At 34.1% G+C, this 22,131-nt stretch overlaps 1 protein-coding gene across 9 annotated transcripts in view; it reads right to left on the reverse strand.

Moving 5' to 3' along the window:
- The window catches only part of PPFIA2 (PTPRF interacting protein alpha 2), a 516,520-nt gene that overhangs the window by 100,174 nt on the left and 394,215 nt on the right, over positions 1-22,131 (reverse strand). For 7 of the 9 annotated variants that reach the window (XM_010383657.2, XM_010383658.2, XM_010383659.2 and 4 more), the window contains 6 exons: positions 20,031-20,114; positions 19,644-19,775; positions 17,691-17,753; positions 13,250-13,341; positions 8,653-8,788; positions 2,211-2,431 (listed from right to left, as the gene is read on the reverse strand). In XM_010383657.2, the coding sequence (XP_010381959.1) occupies positions 2,211-2,431; positions 8,653-8,788; positions 13,250-13,341; positions 17,691-17,753; positions 19,644-19,775; positions 20,031-20,114 (728 nt within the window). Of the gene's footprint in view, positions 1-2,210; positions 2,432-8,652; positions 8,789-13,249; positions 13,342-17,690; positions 17,754-19,009; positions 19,074-19,643; positions 19,776-20,030; positions 20,115-20,209; positions 20,335-22,131 lie in introns of those variants that run through there. The other 2 variants (XM_010383667.2, XM_010383666.2) reach the window with 2 other exon arrangements.

Raw genomic sequence — 22,131 nt, forward strand, 5'->3', positions numbered from 1 at the left:
AAAGAAAGGCATTGTTCAAAAGACTTAAAACATGCTCACCAGTTGAAAAAACAAGTTAAGAATGGTTTGTTGATATTCAAAACAACACAAATATACCTGATACAATTGGGTTCATCACTGGGGTTAGTCAAGGAACTGACAGAAAAAGTTGATGTCATTGGAGTTCAAGAAACCATATATTAAATTAAAATGAAATTATCAGAGTGCCAACATTTCTCAATATTTGAAATGTTAATTTGTCCAATTTCAATTGTAATGAAAACCATCTATTATTAGGGTACTATATAGCAACAGTACATTTTTTTAATATCTAGTATGAAATAATTCACATCACCATATGTTTTATTGCCTTTGAAATGAAAATACAATAAAGATACTTGTTAGGCCATAATATTAAATTATGTCTCACAGATATATTAAGCCTTTTATATTTAAAGAATGCAAATGAATTTGGTCCCCATTTACTTAGAAAATTTTCACACATACATCCCCAAAATGCTAGGGGATTTTTATTGATCAGCCTAATTTGTTAAAAACTTCAGCGTTAATATGTGAAAATGTATTTTCATTGATGTAAGAATATTAATCATAAAAAACTCTATAAGAATTGTGTCTCAGTTTAAAATATGGTAGCAGCCCAATTCAAACACAAGTTTTAGGCATCAGTGAATACAATTAACCAGCCACAAACACTAAGATTAACAGTCTGAGGCTGGGTGTGGTAGCTCATGCTTGTAATTCCAGCACTTTGGGAGTCCAAGGCAGGAGAACCATTAGAGCCCAGGAGTTCAAGACCACCCTGGGCAACAGAGGGAGACCCTGTCTCTACAAAAAATTTAAAAAAATGTTAGACAGGCATGGTGGCACTTGCCTATCATCCCAGCTACTTGAAAGGGTAAGGTAGAAGAATTGCTTGAGACTGGGAGGTTGTGGGCTACAGAGAGCCAGATCTGAGTTATGGCACAATAGCCTAGATAGCAGTGTGAAACCCCATTTAAATAAAAAAAAAAAAAAAAAAAATCTGAATTTTCATGCAATATATTATTACAGAAATGTAATTTTTATTATTAAGAAAAGTAGTAATATGTTTAGTTTATCCCATTTAAAGGCATTAACTTTTTTTTTTTTTTCTCAAGTATTCTTGGCAGAGAAGAGGACTCTATCCTGCTTTCAGCATTTGCTTTGCTATGAATTGAATTTTATCTCCCACCTTCAATTCACAGGTTGAAGCTTTAAAGGGCAAAATGACTGTATTTGAAAATAGGATCTTGGGGAGGTAATTGAGATTACATGAGGTCTTCCATAAATCTTTCCTTGGTAAAGGCTCTCTGATCCCTTAAAAGTATTTAAACATTGGAGTCAAATTAATTTGCTGTTCTGAAAAGTTCAAGATCAAGGTTCCAGCAGGGTTCCATTTTTGGTAAGGTTCTCTCTTCCTGGCTCCAGGGAAATGGAAAGGTGGGTGGGCAGTGGGGGGCAGAAAGAGAGAGAGAGAGGCTTAATTCCATAGATTTAATATATTAATGTTCTCTCTCTCTCTCTCCTCTATTTCTGCCTCCCATCGCATGCCTTACTTTCCCTTTCCCTGGAGCCAGGAAGAGAGCCTTTACCAAAAACTGAACCCTGCTGAAACCTTCATCTTGGACTTTCAAGCCTCTAAAACTGTTAATATTAATAAACTTCCAAGAAACAGGCTGTCCCTGATATAAATGGCATAAAATTGACAAAAAGAATGATAAATTAATTTCACTCCAATGTTTAAATATTTTAAGGGATCTGAATGCACATTAACTTGCATACTATTTGGTACCTTTACTGCAGTATGTAATGTATCTGAAGAATGTACATGATTACCACAAATACTTTCCCTTTAAGTAGTAAATTTTAATTTAAAAAGTGCTTTAAAATTCACTGGAGAAAGTTTTGCCTTTAACTTATTCTTTTATATTGTCACTAATGTCATTAGTCTTACATGTTTGATGTATGTTCCTTACAAAGGCTGTCCTAATATTATAAAGGAGATACAAAGATATCCTGGGAATCTTCTGAAAGTACACATTCTGATTCAGTGCATATGGGGTGAGGTCTGAGATTCTGCAGACCTATTAAGCTCCCAGTTAATGCTAATCCTTCTGATCTAGTATTTATATTTTTAGCACAGTATACAGGTCTTCTAATTTCTTGAAACCATCAGTACTAATTGAAATTACCTGATTTCTTTGTTGATGGCATCCAGTTGCTCCTGAAGCATCATGGCTAGAGTCTGGGCATCGGAATGACCACTTGGAGACAGAAGATCCATTGAGCTAAAAATTGTTTCTCTGTCATCATCATCAATATCAGACATTTCAGTGTCACTTTCAAAAGGGTGGCTGCTTAGTACTCCAATCTGTTGAGTTCTGTTCCACTCATGATCCCCAAGAGATTTCACCTGAATGGTAAATGAAAAATGCAGAATATTTATCATATTGCTCATGTTCAAAGCGCTAATCTCAAAGACAGCAACAACAACAACAGGCATGCTTTTACAACTGACCTTGCAAAAACTGAACCAATTATTAACATTTTAATTTATTTGCTTCCATAAAATAGTTCCTTGACATCGTAAGTAATGTGAGGGATTAATTGTCAGCATAAATATCAAGATTTTAATAGAAATAAAGATGATAAACTTCTATATGATTTATAGTTCGATCATATTCCAAGGTAACAATTACTTTAAAGCATGTGTTTGCAATACTGTTCCTTATTTCCAAATATAGCAATCTTTATTTATTTGTACTCAAGCATTCAAGACTTAAAATAATTAGTCTTCCTATATTTTCTTATTATAAGCTCAGACCACAAATATTATCACATAAGAAATTATACAAGAATTCTCTTCCCAATATTTATTTACACTGATTCTAACAAAATATTATTTAAAATATTGCAAAATTATGTACAGGTATACTCCACAGATATTTCAGGGTTAGTTCCAGCCCACCCTGATAAAGTGAGTATCACAATAGAGTCACACAAATTCATTGATTTCCCAATGAACATAAAAGTTATGCTAATTCTCTACTGAAGTATATTAAGTGTATAATAGTACTATGTCTAAAAATGAACATACCTTCATTAAAAATACTTTATAGCTAAAAAATGCTAATGATCATCTGAGCCTTCAGTGAGTTTTAATGTTTTTGCTGGTGGAGGGTATTGCCTTGATGTTGATGGCTGCTGACTGATAAGGTTGAGTGGCTGTGACAATTTTTAAAAATAAGACAACAATGAAGTTTGCCACATTGATTGACTCTTCCTTTCATTAACGATTTCTCTGTAGCATGGAATGCAGTTTCATAGCATTTAACCCACAGTAGAACTTCTTTCATAATTGGAGTCAATCCTCTCACACCCTGCAACTGCCTTATCAATTATGTAATGTAATATTTTGTATCGTCTGTTGTCATTTTAACAATGTTCACCAGGAGTAGATTCCATCTTCACCAGGAGTAGATTCCATGTCAAGAAACCACTTTCTGTTCATTCATAAAAAGTAAATCCTCATCTGTTCAAGTTTTATCATGAGATTGTAGCAATTTAGTTGCATTTTCAGGCTCTACTTCTAATTTTAGTTCTCTTGTTATTTTCACCACATCTGCAGTTACTTCCTCCACAGAAATCTTGAGCCCTTCAAAGTCATCCATGAGAGTTAGAATCATTGTCTTCTTAACTCTTATTAAGGTTGATTTTTTTTTTTTTTTTTGAAAGGGAGTCTTTCTCTGTTGCACATGCTGGAGGGCTTGATCTCGGCTCACTGCAACCTCTGCCTCCTGAGTTCAAGCTATTCTCGTGCCTCAGCCTCCAGAGTAGCCGGGATTGCAGAGTTGCACCTAGCTAATTTTTGTACTTTTACTAGAGATGAGATTCACCATGTTGGCCAGACTGGTCTCTAACTCCCGACCTCAGGTGAGCCACCTGTCTCAGCCTCTCAAAGTGCTGGGATTACAGGTGTGAGCCATCGTGCCTGGTCAAGGTTGATGTTTTGACCTTCTCCCATGAGTCATAAATGTTCTTAATGGCATCTAGAATGATGAATCACTTCCAGAATGTTTTCAATTGGCTTTGCCCCAATCCATCAGAGGAGTCACTACCTATGGCAGCTATAGCCCTGTGAAATGTATTTCTTATGTTATAATACTTGAGAGACAAAATTACTCCTTCATCCATGGGCTACAGAATGAATGTTGTGTTAGCAGGCACAAAAACAACATTAATCTCCTTGAGTATCTCTGTCAGAGGTCTTGGTGGCCAGGTGCATTGTTAATAAGTAGTAATATTTTGAAAGGAATATATATATATATATATATATATATATATATATATATATTTTTTTTTTTTTTTTTTCTGAGCAGTAAGTCTCAAATGTGTGTTTAAAATATTCAGTGAACCATGCTGTAAACAAATGCGCTGTCATTTGGCTTTGTTGTTCCTCTCATGGAGCACAGGTAGAGTAGATTTAGCATAATTCTTGAGGGTCCTAGGATTTTCAGTATGGTGAATGAGCATTGGCTTCACCTTAAAAGTCACCAGCTGCATTCATTCATCCCTGTCCTCTGAAGCTTTGAAGCCAGGCATTTACTTTTCTTCTCTAGCTATGAAAGTCCTAGTTGGCATCTTCTTCCAGTGGAAGGTGATTTCATCTACATTGAAAACCCATTGTTTAGTGTAGTCATCCTCATCAATTATCTTAGCTAGATCTTCTGAATAACTTGTAACAGCCTCTCCATCAGCACTTGCTGCTTCACCTTGCACTTTTATGTTGTGAAGATGACTTCCTTCCTTAAACTTTATGAACTGACCTACCCTCTGCTAACTTCAAAGTTTTCTTCTGCAGCTTCCTCACCTCTCAGTCTTTATGTAATTGAAGAGAGTTAGGGTCTTGCCCTGGATTATGCTTTGGTTTAAGGGAATGTTGTGCATGCTTTGATTGTTTATCATTAAATGATCACACTTATGTAGACCACTAAAACTTTCTCCATAACAGTGGTAAGGCTGTTTTGTTTTCTTATTTGTGTGTTCACTGGAGTAGCACTTGTATTTTCCTTGAAGAACTTTTCTTTTGTAGTCACAACTTGGTTGTTTCATGCCAGAAGCCTAGCTTTTGGCCTAACTCAGCTTTTGACATGTCTTCCTCACTAAGTTTAATTGTTTCTAGTTTTGACTTAGAGATGTGCAACTCTTCCTTCCACTTGAACACTTAAGGCTATTGTAGGGTTATTAATTGAACTACTTTCAATATTGTTGTGTTTTGGATAATACAAAGGCCCAAAGAAAGGGAAAGCGATGGGAAATGCTATTGGAGCAGAAGTACACACAACATTTATAGATTAAGTTCACTGTCTTATATTGGCATGGTTTGTGGCACGCTCAAATTATTACAATAGTAACATCAAAGATCACTGTTCACAGATCACCATAACAGATATAATAATAATAATAAACGTTTGAAATATTGCGAGAACTGATGTGGCTCACGCGTATAATCCCAGCACTTTGGGAGGCCGAGGTGGGAGGATCACTTGACCACAGGAGTTTGAGACCAACCTGGGCAAGATGGTGAAACCCCATCACTACAAAAAAATATAAAAATTAGCTGGGCATAGTGGTGCCTGCTTGTGGCCCCAGCTACTTGGGAGACTGAGATGGGAGGATTGCTTAAGCCCAGGAATTCAAGGCTGCAGTGAGCCATGATAGGTGCCACTGCACTCCCGCCTGGTGACAGAATAATATTCTGCCTTAAAAAAAAAAAAAAAAAAAAAAGAAATATTGTGAAAATTGCCAAAATATGAGACAGAGATACAAAGTGAGCATATGCATTGAAAAAATAGCACCCATAGACTTGCGTGAGGCAGGGTTGTCAGGAACCTTCAATTTGTAAAAAACAGACAAACTAACAAACATAATGCTTGTGAAATACAATAAAGCAAATCACAATAAAACAAGGTATATCTGTAATTTTAGGCCCAAGGCATGCTAATTTACATGGTTATGCTTTTTAAATGGATATAAGAAGCTTTCCATTTGAAGGAACCAATTGACCAGTGCTTTTCAAGCTGTTATCTGAATGAATGAGGAGGTTGGGCATAAAAGAGAGGTCCTAGATCTCTTTTATTCTGCTTTTTAAAAAATTGGTTTTTATTTTTGTGATCATATAAAATGATTTCTATGGAAGGCTACATGATAATTCCCTGACCATTGAGTTAAGAATTGAGAATCAGAATTAGTATTTGTGTTACAACTCGTGTTGATATCAAGTAGCACTTATTAATTTTTTGTCACATAATAATGAGAAAAGAATTGAGATTAACTTAATGTAGCTTTCATTTTCTCATTTATTTATTCACGAACTCAATAGATATTGAATGCCTACTTTGATGGATTAATTAATACATGACATACTGGTGCCAGTTTAAACCCAAAAGGCATCACGGGCCTGGGTACAAATATGGACAAATGGATCCGATTTCAGCTTTCTACTTATGGCTAGCCAGTTTTCCCAGCACCACTTATTAAATAGCGACTCCTTTCCCCATTTCTTGTTTTTGTCAGGTTTGTCAAAGATCAGATGGTTGTAGATGTGTGGTATTATTCTGAGGGCTCTGTTCTGTTCTGTTCCATTGGTCTATATCTCTGTTTCGGTACCAGTACCTTCCTTACACCTTATACAAAAATTAATTCAAGATGGAATAGAGACTTAAATGTTAGACCTAAAACCATAAAAACCCTAGAAGAAAATCTAGGCAATAGCATTCAGGACATAGTCATGGGCAAGGACTTCATGTCTAAAACACCAAAAGTAATGGCAACAAAAGCCAAAATTGACAAATGGGATCTAATTAAACTAAAGAGCTTCTGCACAGCAAAAGAAACTACCATCAGAGTGAACAGGCAACCTACAGAATGGGAGAAAATTTTTGCAATCTACTCATCTGACAAAGGGCTAATATCCAGAACCTGCGAATAACCCAAACAAATTTACAAGAAAAAAACAAACAACCCCATCAGAAAGTGGGCAAAGGATATGAACAGACACTTCTGAAAAGAAGACATGCATACAGCCAACAGGCACATGAAAAAATGCTTGTCATCACTGGCCATCAGAGAAATGCAAATCAAAACCACAATGAGATACCATCTCACACCAGTTAGAATGATGATTATTAAAAAGTCAGGAAACAACAGGTGCTGGAGAGGATGTGGAGACATAGGAACACTTTTATACTGTTGGTGGGAGTGTAAATAGTTCAACCATTGTGGAAGACAGTATGGTGATTCCTCAGGGATCTAGAACTAGAAATACCATTTGACCCAGCCATCCTATTACCGGGTATATACCCAAAGGATTATAAATCATGCTGCTATCAAGACATATGCACACATATGTTTATTGTGGCACTATTCACAATAGTAAAGACTTGGAACCAACCCAAATGTCCATCAATGACAGACTGGATTAAGAAAACGTGGCACATATACACCATGGAATACTATGCAGCCATAAAAAAGGATGAGTTCATGTCCTTTGTAGGGACATGGATGCAGCTGGAAACCATCATTCTCAGCAAACTATCACAAGAACAGAAAACCAAACACTGTATGTTCTCACTCGTAGGTGGGAATTGAACAACCAGAACACTTGGACACAGGAAGGGGAACATCACACACTGGGGCCTGTTGTGGGGTGGGGGGAGGGGGGAGGGATAGCATTAGGAGATATACCTAATGTAAATGATAAGTTAATGGGTGCAGCACACCAACATGGCACATGTATACATATGTAACAAACCTGCATGTTGTGCACATGTACCCTAGAACATAAAGTATATTAAAAAAAATAAAAAATAAAGTATATTTTATGTGCCCCCCCCCCAAAAAAATATAAGGACAAATGGATTATATAGTATTTGGTGTACATAAAAGTGGTTGAAAGAACGAACTATACTTAGGCACAAAGGACTATTTTACTTCTCTATAAAATACAACTACATTACTCAACAAACATAGCTTGCAAATTTTAAATTAAGTTATTGACTGAATGGAAGGCTAGCACTGCCCCTTATCATTAATAGTTCTTTGTGAACACAGGAATAGTCTATGTACATTTTCTTCAAAGTGTTTTTAAAATACTAATTTTAATTAAATTAATTTGAATGAACAACATGAATGCCATTGCTCAAGTGCCCAAGAAAATCAAAGGACTACATGTTTGGCAAGGTAGTATAATAGTCAATATTACACTACTAATAGTATTGGAAACCACACAAATATAGGCCTACGTTTTGACTCCATCACTTTGCTACCTGTGCAATGTTTAACATTTAACTTTTCTGAGCCTCAGTATTTTTATGTCTGAACTAAGTATACAAGTAGTACCAACTTCATAATGTTATATGAATAAATACATGGGAAATGCTTGTTCAATTTTGGGCCCATAGTTGGGGTTTTATGTTACTTATATATATATATATTTTTTTTTTAAGTCACACTCTGTGTTTCAAATTAATAAAAATGCTAGCATTTTCTAATTATCTCAGTGTTAAAATTCTATCCAAAATGAAGTGATCTATTTAAATAAAACTAGAGAAGAGTTGAAGTTTAAAGATTAACCTTTGGCTCATCTCTTCGCACACCCATGCGGCCTCTCCTTGGTCTTCTTATCACTTTAGTTGTTCTGTAATCAGACTGGCTGTCCACTAGAGATCCCACTGAATACCGCAACTCAGCTGAGGTGTCTAGATGAGTTCTGGAAAAAAGGAAAAATATAAAATAATCCAATCTCAAATATTAAACTTACCAGGAAATTACTATCTGCTGTTTCACTAGCAATAAAGCAGAAGTCCTCAAGGAAATAAACCTCAAGAAAGAAAACTGATAAATTGTCATGACTCTGAGGCCTCTTTAGAGACTTATATCAGAAGCTGCAGTCTTAGGTCCATTCCTGAAAGTCAAGTGCATTTTCTTCTTTTAGAATATACAGTACTTATAACCTTTCTGCTTATTATCATTTTCAAATGCAGTAGTAAAATGAATCATAATAAGAGTGATAATCAAAATCCATTAGGTTAAATTCTGGCAATTTAATTCGAGATCTTTTGTGTATATCACAATATATGCTATTGCTTACTGTGTTTGTTTTAAGTATTTCTGATAAATCTAGCTAAAAATGTCTAAAATTTGGGGGTCCCAGAACTTTTCCAATTTTAAAATGTTTGGAGAAATTTATTCACACATTGTCTATTTTTCACATTCTATTTTTCAGTTTAGAGAATCAACAAAATGCTTAAATTTAGATGGACCCAAAGCTTATGGTGTTAGTTTTATAAAAGAAAATAGGATATACTACCAAAAGTATTTTTTAAAAGTTTTTGATAAGACATTGTTTCAAAAGGATGAAGAAAAACCTTTTCATAAGCACATTTCATTCTTAAATCTGTTTAAAGATGAAAGATTTGGAAAATTTTAGTTGGAAAGTATCATTACACTAGTTTTCAATAAACATGGTAATAAAGTACCGTATAATCAAAGTCCAGGCATATTACTTATATGTGGATTTATAGCAAATTCATTTTATTGTTACAATAATGATGATGATAATAACAGCGACATCATGCTGCCCTATAAAATGAAATAACAAATCCATCATCAGTAGGAAATACACTTAAAGCTGTTAGTTCTGTTGAATTTGAGGCTCCTGCTGATTGACTATACTCTCTTTTTAAGTTATCCTTGTGAACAAAGACAAGCACTTCCAAATATTATGTAACATTAAAAAGGGGAGGTGAGGTCTGGGTGTTTGCAACAACAGAAGACACTAACTTAAGAAAGTTCTTGTTTTGCCAATGGGATATTAAAACAAATGAACTGAAAAACTATCCCTCAAATAAGTGACAGCTATCATTTTTGTAGCAATATACTTGACACTTAATGAAGTAAACAGGTTTTATCATGGATAAGTTACATAAAATATCCAACAAGGCCATATTCATAAAGGACACAACTCTCTGTCTTTATCTGTTGGGCAGAGGCTCTAAGTTTCATGAAGAACAAAGATCAGAGTTTAGTTACCTTCCTACGTCCAGGAAGGCGTTCCTAGTATATAATAAGCACTTCATAAATATCTGGCAAGATGATAAATACATGAAATGATTTTAATACAAGCTTAAACTATCTTACTCTGAACAGTCTGGGTTCCTTTTTCCTGTGGCTGCTTACCTTAATGTCCCTTTAGGTATCAGAGCAGAGTTTCTAACATTAGAACTCATCATTCTATGAGCATTGTTTTCTTGTTGATTTATCTCACAACTCCAGATAACTTATTTAAAAAAAAAAAAAAGCAAAACACAGATCTAATCATATCAATTTCCTGCTTAAAATTATTCAATGTCCTTAAAGAACCTCTAAAATTTGGACCTTTGCCACTTTCCAGTTTCATTTTAAGGTACTCTCTGCATAGCTTTTCATACAGCTATACTGGCTTTCTTTCAATTCCAGTAACTCACACTTTCTTTTTATTTCTTTGAACATGCTTTGTTTGTTTGTTTTTGTTTGTTTGTTTGTTTTCTCCTGAAAACAGTCTCAACACATGTGGTTAACAGTTTTAAGGTCTCAGTTTAAAAATATTATTGCCATCTACTATTCTAGCTCCTAGTATTCTTTTTATTATAACACTCCTCACAGTCATCTCTCTTCTCTTTTTTCCAGTTCTCTCAGATAGTTCTCTAATAGGAGAAAACAGAGGCAATATTATCATGCTAGTTCAATTTCTAAATCATTCTAGGTGTTCAATATTTTGAAAGCCTTTGGAAGGGCTAAGTAAGTCACAAAATAGGTATCAGTTCATTTAAGCAATGAACCCTGTAGTTTCTCCTCCTGAATCTCCTGTTCTTTAATCTCATTAAAGAACTCGCATAAATAAGCCAGGTAAGAATTTTTTTAGAGAAAACCTATTACCCATTGCTTGCTTTCTGGAGTGTCCTCTGTTGTCCTTTCCAATTACCCAGATTCTACCTTTTTTCAGAGTTGAGCCAAATCAAGCCCTTTCTAGTCACTCTGGAACTCATTTTACTTTCTTCTCAGATGAGATATTAAGAGACAAGAGTGGTCACTGATATTCACTCACCTAGCTTATCTCTCCTCACCTCCCCACCTATTAGATCAAAACTTAGTAGACTGAGTTCTCACACACCTCCTATTTCCATTATTGTTTTTACAAAATTATTTGTCCTCAGAAGCATGGATGTTCTATAAATAATTGTTTAATAAACATTCAGTTATCCTGTAACTTATTGTAATTTCTGTTTAGCTAGCTTACCTTAATTATTTCTATAATACTTTATACTTGTAATATGATTTACTATACATACTATACAAATAATATGATTTACTATAATGCTTACTTGTCTTATTTTATCTGCAAAGCAAGCCTGTGAGATAATCAGAAAAATATCATTTATGACTAGTTAGGTACAAATATGTATTTTTTAGAATGCTATTAAGGAAAACAGGTTTTCCAAAATCAAGCAGCTTGTAATTATCTGTCTGAGTCTTGGGAATGTGAATTGTCTTATTCTTGGTCTAGGGTTCCTTCCACTACAATCTGTTGATCAAAGAATAATTGTTCTATATAGGCCCAATCATCCTTCATTGTAGATAAATATCACATTGTTAGGCTGCCCATAACGACTCAGTGCAGTGATAGACTTTTAGACAACACTTTGAAACTCTGTATTTTGAGACCTAAGGTCAAACAAACAAGGAACTGACCATTTATTCTTATTCATATATATTTAATCTATTGATTCAATAATGTTTATTCTATGCATTGACTCCCTTGATATTTTATCAGTTCTTCTCCTTCTCCACCATCCTCGTTATAATAATCATAACTATGTGAACACATACCATTGAAATAATAATTTCAGTTCATATATAAAAATCAGAATCTTAAAAATTTGAAAAATAAGAATGATTTTCTCAATTAGTGACTTACATATATAAAAGTTTCTTGGGTGTTTTTATGCCTGCCAAACTGTTTCTCATATTAAATTGAATATGGAAATACTTAAACTATTAAATATTGTTTTTCCTTATTGAAAAGAGTTTAAGACACTTTAGGATTTTTTATTTGAATTTTTATTTGAGCATCTGAATAATGCTTTACCAGATATTCATTTATTCATTCTATAATATATCTTGAGAGCATACTCTATGCAAAATAGTTTTTTAGGTGTTGAGATTATGGTAGTTATCAAAACAAATACAAACCCCTCCTCTGGTGGAGTTAACTTTCTAAAGATGAACATAACACCAAGAAAGACGGACTTTTTCTAAAAGCCTTTGGTAGTGGAAAGTTTCAAACAGCTGCTATTATTCTGTGTTGTCTAGTAAATACATGTTTAAATGAGTGAGTCCTTCTAGGATTTCTAAACAATTTTAAATAAAACATCTCAAACACAAAAGGAAATTATGTATGAATTATTAACATAGCTATCCATCTATCTATCAATCTATCTATCTATCTATCTATCTATCTATCTATCTATCTATCTATCTATCTATCATCTGTCACGTAAGTTGACATCCCTTGCTTATTTTTCTTAAGATGAGATAGTGAATCAAAGTAGATGAGTATGGCTAAATGTATTTGAAGTTTTCTTTTCGTTTTTCTTTTTTTTTTTTTTTTTACCTGATTCATTTCTCTTTTCCTCTTTTTTTGCAATTACTTTACCGAAATAGGTAACTGCTAAGTGACCGTAATCAATAATATTTGTTTAGTCACAATAAGCATTGAACATATTTCTGCCTGTTTTTACACTGAACATATATAGAAAATTTTATGTTGAATTCAATTTCTGTATTGAATACATATAGAGAAAAGGGCTGACAGCCTCTTCTTGCAATGAGATGCAATCTCTCTGTACACAGTTCAATTTCTTCATTTAAGAATCTTTTCATATATTTCTATCTATATAATGAAATGTAGAATACAAAAGGTAATTTAATTTTTTATTGATTACAGAAATAATTTCTAAATTAAAAACTTATTTTTGAAGTAAAAACTGTAAATCAGTGAAGAGTCAAAACATGGTAATGACTAGTGAGCAATAGGAAGTACCGATTTATTTTAGTTGAGGACATATGAAACCATAAGGGAATTCATGTTGATGTTCAGTGAACTAGAGATAAGCTTTTAGTTTAATGTTACCTTGATATTGTGGGTTCAATTAAAGAGCCAGTTCTCATTTTCAGTTGGTCAAGTTCAGATCTCAGCTTTTCAATTTCTTCTGCTAATCTTTCCTAAAAAATCAAAACAGTGTTACTCCGATGCCAGTAATATCAGCAACCAATTATGATAAACCAGTCTTAATGGTTTTTTTAAAAAGGAAAAACTGAGGATATATTTTTATTAAAGGTCATTACACATAATAATAAAGCATGCCAAAATTTTCACCTTGTAATAAAAAATGTGGAGAGCAGAAATCAATAAAAAATTATCTACAATCCCTGGCATTCACTAATCCTGAATATTTGAAAATTCAAGGGAATATTAAAATTATGACCAGCTATGTAGATGTCACTTAAAAATGCAGAGTAGAAATCATATCTATTTTTGAAAATAAAGAAAATGTCTTTTTTATACAGTAAATGAAGAACTTCCAATATTCTACGAGGGTTAAAGGACATACGGGTGAAGGAAAAAGATGATTGGATTGAAAGAAAAAGGAAATTAAACTCTCTGGCTTTTACTCTGCATGAGATAGGCAACAATTGGAGGATTTTTTTAAAAATATGTATGTATGTATGCATGTATGTATGTATGTATTTATTTTAAGACAGGGCCTCACTCTGTCACTGAGGCTGGAGGGCACCTTAAAAAATGAAGTTAACAACTGATTAGCTTGATATTGGCACAATTACTTGCACTTAATGATAATTTTTTCAAATTGACATTATAGGTTCTGGTCTGTAAATTTATGAAGATAGGGGTTGTCTTAGAGCTTTATTTAACTGCTCATGTAAGCACTCAATTTGGTTTTAATGATTATAACTTTTATATTGTTATACAGGTCTAAACGTATCATTCTAGATTTTTTCTACTATTGTTTTTCCCCTCCCCAGTGGCTAGTGCTTGATATTTTACTTTACTCAAACTTCTTTTCTTACCACACTTTTTTTTTTTTTTTTTTTTTTTTGTCAGTGTGGCCTTTGCAATGTTTCTCTTCTCTGTTCTTTTTATTCTCACTACCTCACTACCTTCCTACTCTAAGCCCTTTTTATCTTTTTCCTGAATGATTTTTACCAGCTTCAGTCTCTTTCCTAGTCATTTCTCTGCTAGACATATAATTTTAAAACACATGTACAATAAACTAACGCATTGCTTTAAAATGTTCAATAGTTTCTTATTGATTTGTAAATATCTTTGTTCATTATTTTCACAAAAGTGCAGTGAGTACCTCTTGTGTGTCAGGCACCTGAGATACAGTAGTGAGCTGAAAAATGTCTTGCCCTCTTGCAATTTAGAATTTATTAGAAAAGATGAACAATAAACAAGCAGGAATACAGGAATACACAATGTTGTTAGGAAGGAGAAAATGGGAGTAATGGAAGGGTTTTTCAATAAAGTGATACTTGAGCAATGACCTAAATAAAGGAGAAATTAAAAAATGAGACTCTTAGGAAAAGGCATGGCAGATAAAAGCAACAGCATGTGCATATACCTCTTAGTGGAAATGGAGTAGAGGGTAGGGAGTCCAGTGTGGCTGGATTGGAGAGGTTAAATGGACAAGTAGAGAATACTTTTTAAAAGTATGATTGCAGCACTCAGGAAGGGTAGTCCTAAAAGAGGTTGTAAACCACTTCAAACTCTCTGGCTTTTACTCTGCATGAGATGAGCAACAATTGGAGGATTAAAAAAAAAAAAAATCTGTCATTTATTTATTCATTTAAAGACAGGGTCTCACTTTGTTACCTAAACTGGAGTGCAGTTTTGTGAACACAGCTCATTGCAGCCTTGAACTCCCGGGCTCAAGTAATCCTCTAGCCTCAGCCTTCCAAGTAGTTAGGAGGACTACAGGTGTGCACCACTGCACCTGGGTAATTTGTTTTTATTTTTTATTTTTGTAAAGATGGGTTCTTGCCATGTTTCCTGGATTTTCTAGCAGAGAAGTGGTATGATCACTCTAATGGCTGTGAAATAGATTGTCAAGTTAAATTGCGAGGTAGCAAAGAGAGAAAATTTTTAGGCAAGAGAGTAATGGCTTGGACAAGATTGGTGTTAGGGTAAGACTGGCTATATTTTGGCTACATTGTGAGAGCAGAACTAAGAGGATTTGATATTGGACTAGATGAGGGACATGAAATAAACATAGGTGTCAAGACTGAGTCCAAGTTTTTTAGCCTGAGTAACTGAAAGAAAGAAATTGTAATTAAGATTGACTGAGAAGACTGCTGGTATGTTAGGTTAGGTGGTGGTGGTGTTCGATGTGTGGGAGTGGGGTGAGAATAGATTGGCATGTTACATTTGAGGTACATAGGTGTCCAAATGGAGATATTGAGTTGGCACTAGAATATAAAAACTCTCTCAGGGAAGAGGACCCAGTAGGTAATCTAAATTTGAATGTGTTCAACTTACAGATGGTGTTTAAATACAGGAGATCAGATGAGGTCACTAAGGGCGAATCAGAGAGAAGAAAGGATAGCTACCTAGAAACTTTAAATTTTAGAGATAAAGATGGAAAGGGAAACACTGAGAAAGAGGTTGAGCCTACAGAGGGTTTTGCTGATAATGGACTGTGAGTACAGTTAGTTCAGTGGAAATTTGAGGAATTATAGAAGATGTGGCCAGATTAGTGAATGTGCCCATCTAAATGGGATGATAGTTCAGAAATGAGGTATGACCTGGGATTTACTCTCTGTGGAGATTGACATAAGCAAGGATGCAAAGCATGATATGATTAGTACTCTTGGTTGCATAGGCAGATTGTTGGAGTTACAAGACTTCGGTAGGTGGTGGGGGAGTGGGTTCTGGGGATATTGCCAAGAGCACACAGAGTTTTGGATAACATAACACGCATAACAACATCTAGTCCAAAATTCACAATCTGCTCAAAAACTACTTCTTTAAATACATACCAGTCACAGTAAAGTTCTGATGATTCATCAAATCAACCATCTTGATTTTCTTTGTTGCAGAGGATTCATCCTCTACCTAGAATCTTCTACCTTTATTAAGATCATATATGTCTTTAAGAAGCTACTAGAAATGTAATCTCCTCTGTGTTGCCATTGTGTACTACCTCAGAAAGACTCAGATACTATCTTCTAGGTCCCACATAACATTGTTCTAAAGACCTGTCTTTCAGGAGATTGTGGACACCTTGACTATAGAATTAAATAGTTATTTTTAATTGCATCATAATATGCAGCATCCAGTAGGGTTAAATGTATAATTGTACTCTTTCATCTATTCTTCATCTTTTCCAATACCTTCTATATCCCATACTATCCCTTCCTCCCTCCCTCCATCCCTCCCTCCCTCCCTTCCTTCCTTCCTTCCTTCCCTCCTTCCCTCCTTCTCTCCTTCCCTCCTCCCTTCCCTTCCCTCCCTTCCCTCCCTTCCTTCTTTCCCCCTCCCTTCTTTTCTTCATTCCCCTTTTCCCTTCCTTCTCTCTCTCCATTTCTTCTATCTTTTCTCAACACACAGTTATAGATCACTTCTTAAGTTAGCAATCCTAGCTTCTTTAACAAAATAAGATAAAATTGCTAACAATAACGTTACAGGTTAATAAGAAAAATACATATTAGCAACTACCATTAAAATTTCACAATCTGCCCTTAGTTTCCTCTTCTACCACATACCCTACAACAGTAATAATTGATTTCAGACAAATAGTTGTACCTATTATTTAAAATGTCACACTCATTACCCATCCCCTCCCCCCACCAAGCACCTGTGATCATGCCACATGCACTATGTTTGAAAGCCTTGCGTCAGAGTCCTACTTTCCCTTAAATCTTCAGTCAAGTCCCTCCTTCCTGAAGTCTTCTTCACAGCAGCAATATATTATGGTCTTTCCTACCTGTAGCTCTTACTGTCTACTTCACTAATTTGGCACTTGGCATCTGCTACTCTGCATCTCCACTGGTTTGTAAAGGCTGTGTTCTCTCTCCTCAATTGGAATTTTTTATCTACTTTGGAACTAGGATTATGCTCAGACATATATAACTTAGCATAATTCCTATATATAATAGTATTTAATAAATTTCTGCTGAAAGACTATCTAAAACTAGGCATAAATTAGTGCATATATTTTAATTCTATTTATATAAGGCATAAAGCAAGATAAAACCATTTTTTAATGTTATAAGTCAAGATAGTGATTATCCTTTAATGGAAGAGTATGAGTATAGACTAATCTGGGGGGAGTTTCTGGAATGCAAATTTTTGGTGAATGTGGGTTGCAAAGATTCATCAAGCTCTCCCTCTATGTACACTCTTGTGCAGGTATAATAAAAATGTTAAAATTGTTTTACAAAGATAGTATGCTAAAATTATTTTTTCAAATTTATTTTACAACAAAATATTCATCAGTGGAATGGAAAATAAAAATAGAAAAATGGGCCAAAAACGTAAGTTTCCATTATACCTTATCATGTAAAGATTCTTCAAGATTCTTTCTGAAAGTTTCTGATTCTTGAATTAAAACATTCTAAAAAAAGAAAATAGCAGAAATAATTAATAAATTAAACATAAAATACTTAAATATATATTGATTAATATTCTATCACTCAAGAATCCTCTTAGATTTGTTCCTTAGTACACGTATTTCATGGAAATCAAACTTTGATGAAATTTTCAAACATGAGACCTTCACATTTAAAAAAATACGTAATTTAAATGGGAAATGTTATTTTGTAACACTTGAATGAACAAATGAAATAAACGTCGCTTTTTAAGCTATTTCTGTTTGCCTTTTCTCAGACCACATTTTAAATTGGAAACTACTGGTTATTCTTCAAATAAGAAAAAGTGAGCAACAAGCTAAATCTTAGAGGTGTTATAAAGAATTCAGAAGAACTCACTTCTATTATCTGAAGAAAGAAGAAATCAGGAAATCATATTCTTAAAAATTTCACTTTCTGGACATTTACTGCAATGTGGAATTAACAATTTATAATGATACTTAAATCATTAGAGAAATAACAAATTCTAGCTACTCATAAACCTAATATTACATGTCACAAAGTCATGTGGAAATAATTTGGCATCATCGATACTTAAAATAAACCTTGTCAGAAAATTATTTTTGTTGTTAAAAATTATTTATTTTTCGCCGGGCACGGTGGCTCACGCCTGTAATCCCAGCACTTTGGGAGGCCGAGACGGGCGGATCACGAGGTCAGGAGATCGAGACCATCCTGGCTAACACGGTGAAACCCCGTCTCTACTAAAAAAATACAAAAAACTAGCCGGGCGAGGTGGCGGGCGCCTGTAGTCCCAGCTACTCAGGAGGCTGAGGCAGGAGAACCGCGTGAACCCGGAGGCGGAGCTTGTAGTGAGCTGAGATCCGGCCGCTGCACTCCAGCCTGGGCGACAGAGCCAGACTCCGTCTCAAAAAAAAAAAAAAAAGAAAAGAAAAGAAAAAAATCATTTGTTTTTCTACAAAACACACAAGTACTATAAGGCATTATTTAAAATAATGTATTCTTTTCATATTTATAGAGTAAAATTAAACTAAGAGTGTAGTAATTCCACAGTGGCCACGTATTTGAAGTTGTATGAGAGGAAGTCATGTCTTATAACTTTCTAATGGGTAAATTAATCAAAGTACTTTAACTTTTCGTCAAAACATTTTCACTATTTTGGTTTATTTTATGCACTAATGGAAAATGTCTAGCTAAAATAGTGATTGGCATTCAATCTAAATTTCCAAAATGATATGATCATCTGGGTTTTATACCCTACCTTAATTTATGCTCTGGAATTGGTAACCAGCTCTCATAACTCTTGCTGGTCTGGTAGCTGCCAACTATCAATGAGACATATGTAACTGTAAATTACATTGCAGACTGTAGAGAAGCACTATTTCTGAAATAATGCAGCTGAAAATACTGGGTTCCTAAACCCTCTACTGGGATTGATACTAGTTCTTCTGATTATATAAACTCACTTACATTTTGACTTTTAGACTGGTGTGTAGATATCAGTCACTTGACACATGAATATTTCAAATCACCTCCCCCCACCAAAAAGTATTGACTTGTGTCTCATCACTGTTTTATTTTGCATACCAGGCAGAGGATAAACAAAATATTTTCATCATAAAAGCACAGCATATTTTACTACATTTGCCTCATATGAACATGCCAATATAAAATATTTATATATCATGCAACTTTTATATTCATCCTAAATTTGATCTTATACTTTTTAAAATAAAAAATACGCATTTCTTTCTAAGAATGTATCAGGCATTTTAAAAAACTAAGTAAATGGATCATCTGACTATTATTACAATAATTGCAGCTGTATATAAAACAAACATGATCATAAGAGCATTGCAAAATATTCATGTGATTTTACCCTTCTATCATTTTACCTTTTCTTCTAGAGCAGCCATTCTTTCCTTTAAGTGTAGTTGTAGGCGTTCATTGGATTCAGTCAGAAGTCTATCAACAGTATCCGATAATCTCTTGTTATGCTCCTCATTCATTTTCTCTCTTTGCCTAGCCTTACATTTTAAAAAATGACATAAAAATCCATTCAAAAATTGTTTGAGATTATTTTTATAGCATTGCTAGTTTTAAATTGAATTTAATTTTAGATCTGTTTTGGTTAAAGTGGTGGAAACTTTTTCTTCAAAGTCTACAGGTCATATTTGTAAGTTTTAAATACAACCCATACTCAGTTAAAGGCTTTCTTCTTATATGCAGAATATGAATTCATAAACCGATGATTGGGGGGTAATAGTTCTTAATATACATACTCTTTGAAGTTCTTGATTTTTCTCTTCAAGTTGACCCTCTAGATGTCTCATACGTTCTTCAATATTTCCATGTCTCTCTTCAGCCTGTTAAGAAATATGAAGAATGCACCTGAAATGTAAGATTTGGTTAACACTTTTCCTCTAAATAAATTGAAATAAAATGTAAAGCAAGCTACTACCAACTGCAAACATAGTTTTTAAAAAATAAACTTTCTTCAAACAGGCAGCTGAACAGCATTGCTTGAAATGTGTCAGCTACAAAGGCCTGTTACATCCAAGCATCAGCAAAACACTGGAGTTATTTATGAGCAATGAAATCAGCCAAATGTAACATGCAGACTGTGCATGGTTTGAACACAAACCTGCCATTGTCCAATCTTAAGCTCCTGAAGCACTGAACTGCACAGATGGTTGATTATCAATAAATAAAAGTAACATAATTTTTATAAATGAAAAGAAAAACTTAGATGGATTCTATTTAGCAATAGAAAGTAAAGTCCAGTAGGACTACCTTCCTACGTATGGAGATCATTTCTTGTAGTTTAGCTTCCATAACATATTGATAATCATCAGATGAGGTAGAAGAGGTTGGATCAGACTAACGAGTCAAGGAAAAGGAGAGGGACAAAATTGAAAAATCAGAACTAAAGACACTGACACTGAACAGAACATAGCACAGAATGCTTAAAAGAAAAGTGTGACAGCAAATTTAATACTTTAATAGACAGAATTTTATGTAGAAAGAACTACATTGATATTTGGTGAACAAGATGCAGTTGATGGTTTTAAATAAAAAATAATATACTAAAATAAAAAGCTATCAACCTAAGATATGAAAGGTTAGTGATGGCTGGCAATGGAAGACTACTACAGAATGAATAAAGCAACTCTGAAAGAGTTATATAATAATTGGAATTATGGGAAACCAAACACCAGAATATGTCTCTGATAGACTGTTAAAAGTTTATATTTGGATTTCTTTGTCTATATTACTTGAAAATGATGGAAACAGTAGTATCACAATGTTGAGGAATATGCTAGATAATGACTCAGATGTAATTAATTTGGAACAAAAATTTATTCTAAACCTTGCTCTGTAGAAATAATATAAAAAAACTAACCCGGGGGTTATTGTGAGTAGTCCCGAGTTCAAGCAAGATTGAGCTTCCTCAGCAACAGGAAAACTTATGAAATGATTTCTGGTCTCTGAATGCACACTATGGTCATTGTAGACCATATGGCCTAGTCTCAGATACTTGATCTCAGATATTGGTCTAATGGTCTACTCTCAGATATTGATCTAGAATTTAATGGCCTACTCTCAGATAGGTTTAATTAGAAATTTTAAATGAAAATGATTGAAAGTCCTCGAATTATCCAGTGACAATAATGCTGTGAGAACAAGAAATCTTGTTTGTGACTCTCCTAAATGACACTAGGGGCCAATTCCAAACTGTTTCTCCACTGATTTGTTGCTGTAGAAACAAAATAGTGCCTAAAGTGAATAGGCGGCACAGTTTCCTTGTAAGCTCATGTTTGCCCAATGCCAAGGTTAGATACATGTCTTGGAAGTGACTGTCAGGTTACCACAGGTGCAGAGTGTTCAACACATGTGACATTGTTGATAGCAAAATTGTTAGTATGTTATGCAAGGATTACATATGAAGTTACACCAACATTTTAATCATTGCAAGTTAAAGAATTATTACATCTAAAGGACTCTATGTCAGGACCACAAATTTTAACTCCAGAGCACATTCTATCACATTTTATAAGTTCATTCTAAAACAGTGAAACTCACTTTATGCCAATATAGAACTATATATAAATATGTCATGCAGTAACTGAAAAGAAATAGTAACCTATTCATTTGATTCAGATGCATATGTACTATTTTATGCAATAAATTCAAATTTAATCTATGAAAGCAAACATTTAACATTTCAATTCTGGTGTGCTTATGCAAACTATGATTCAACATTTACATTTTGTAAGGTTTTCCTTCCGATATTCTTATTTTATAAATGTGGAAGATAATAAAGACATAACAAATAACCAATTTATTTCTTCCAGGTCATCCTCAAATTTCCAATTTAGAAGC

The sequence above is a fragment of the Rhinopithecus roxellana genome, chromosome 10, assembly GCF_007565055.1.
Source record: "Rhinopithecus roxellana isolate Shanxi Qingling chromosome 10, ASM756505v1, whole genome shotgun sequence".
Taxonomy (NCBI): domain Eukaryota; kingdom Metazoa; phylum Chordata; class Mammalia; order Primates; family Cercopithecidae; genus Rhinopithecus; species Rhinopithecus roxellana.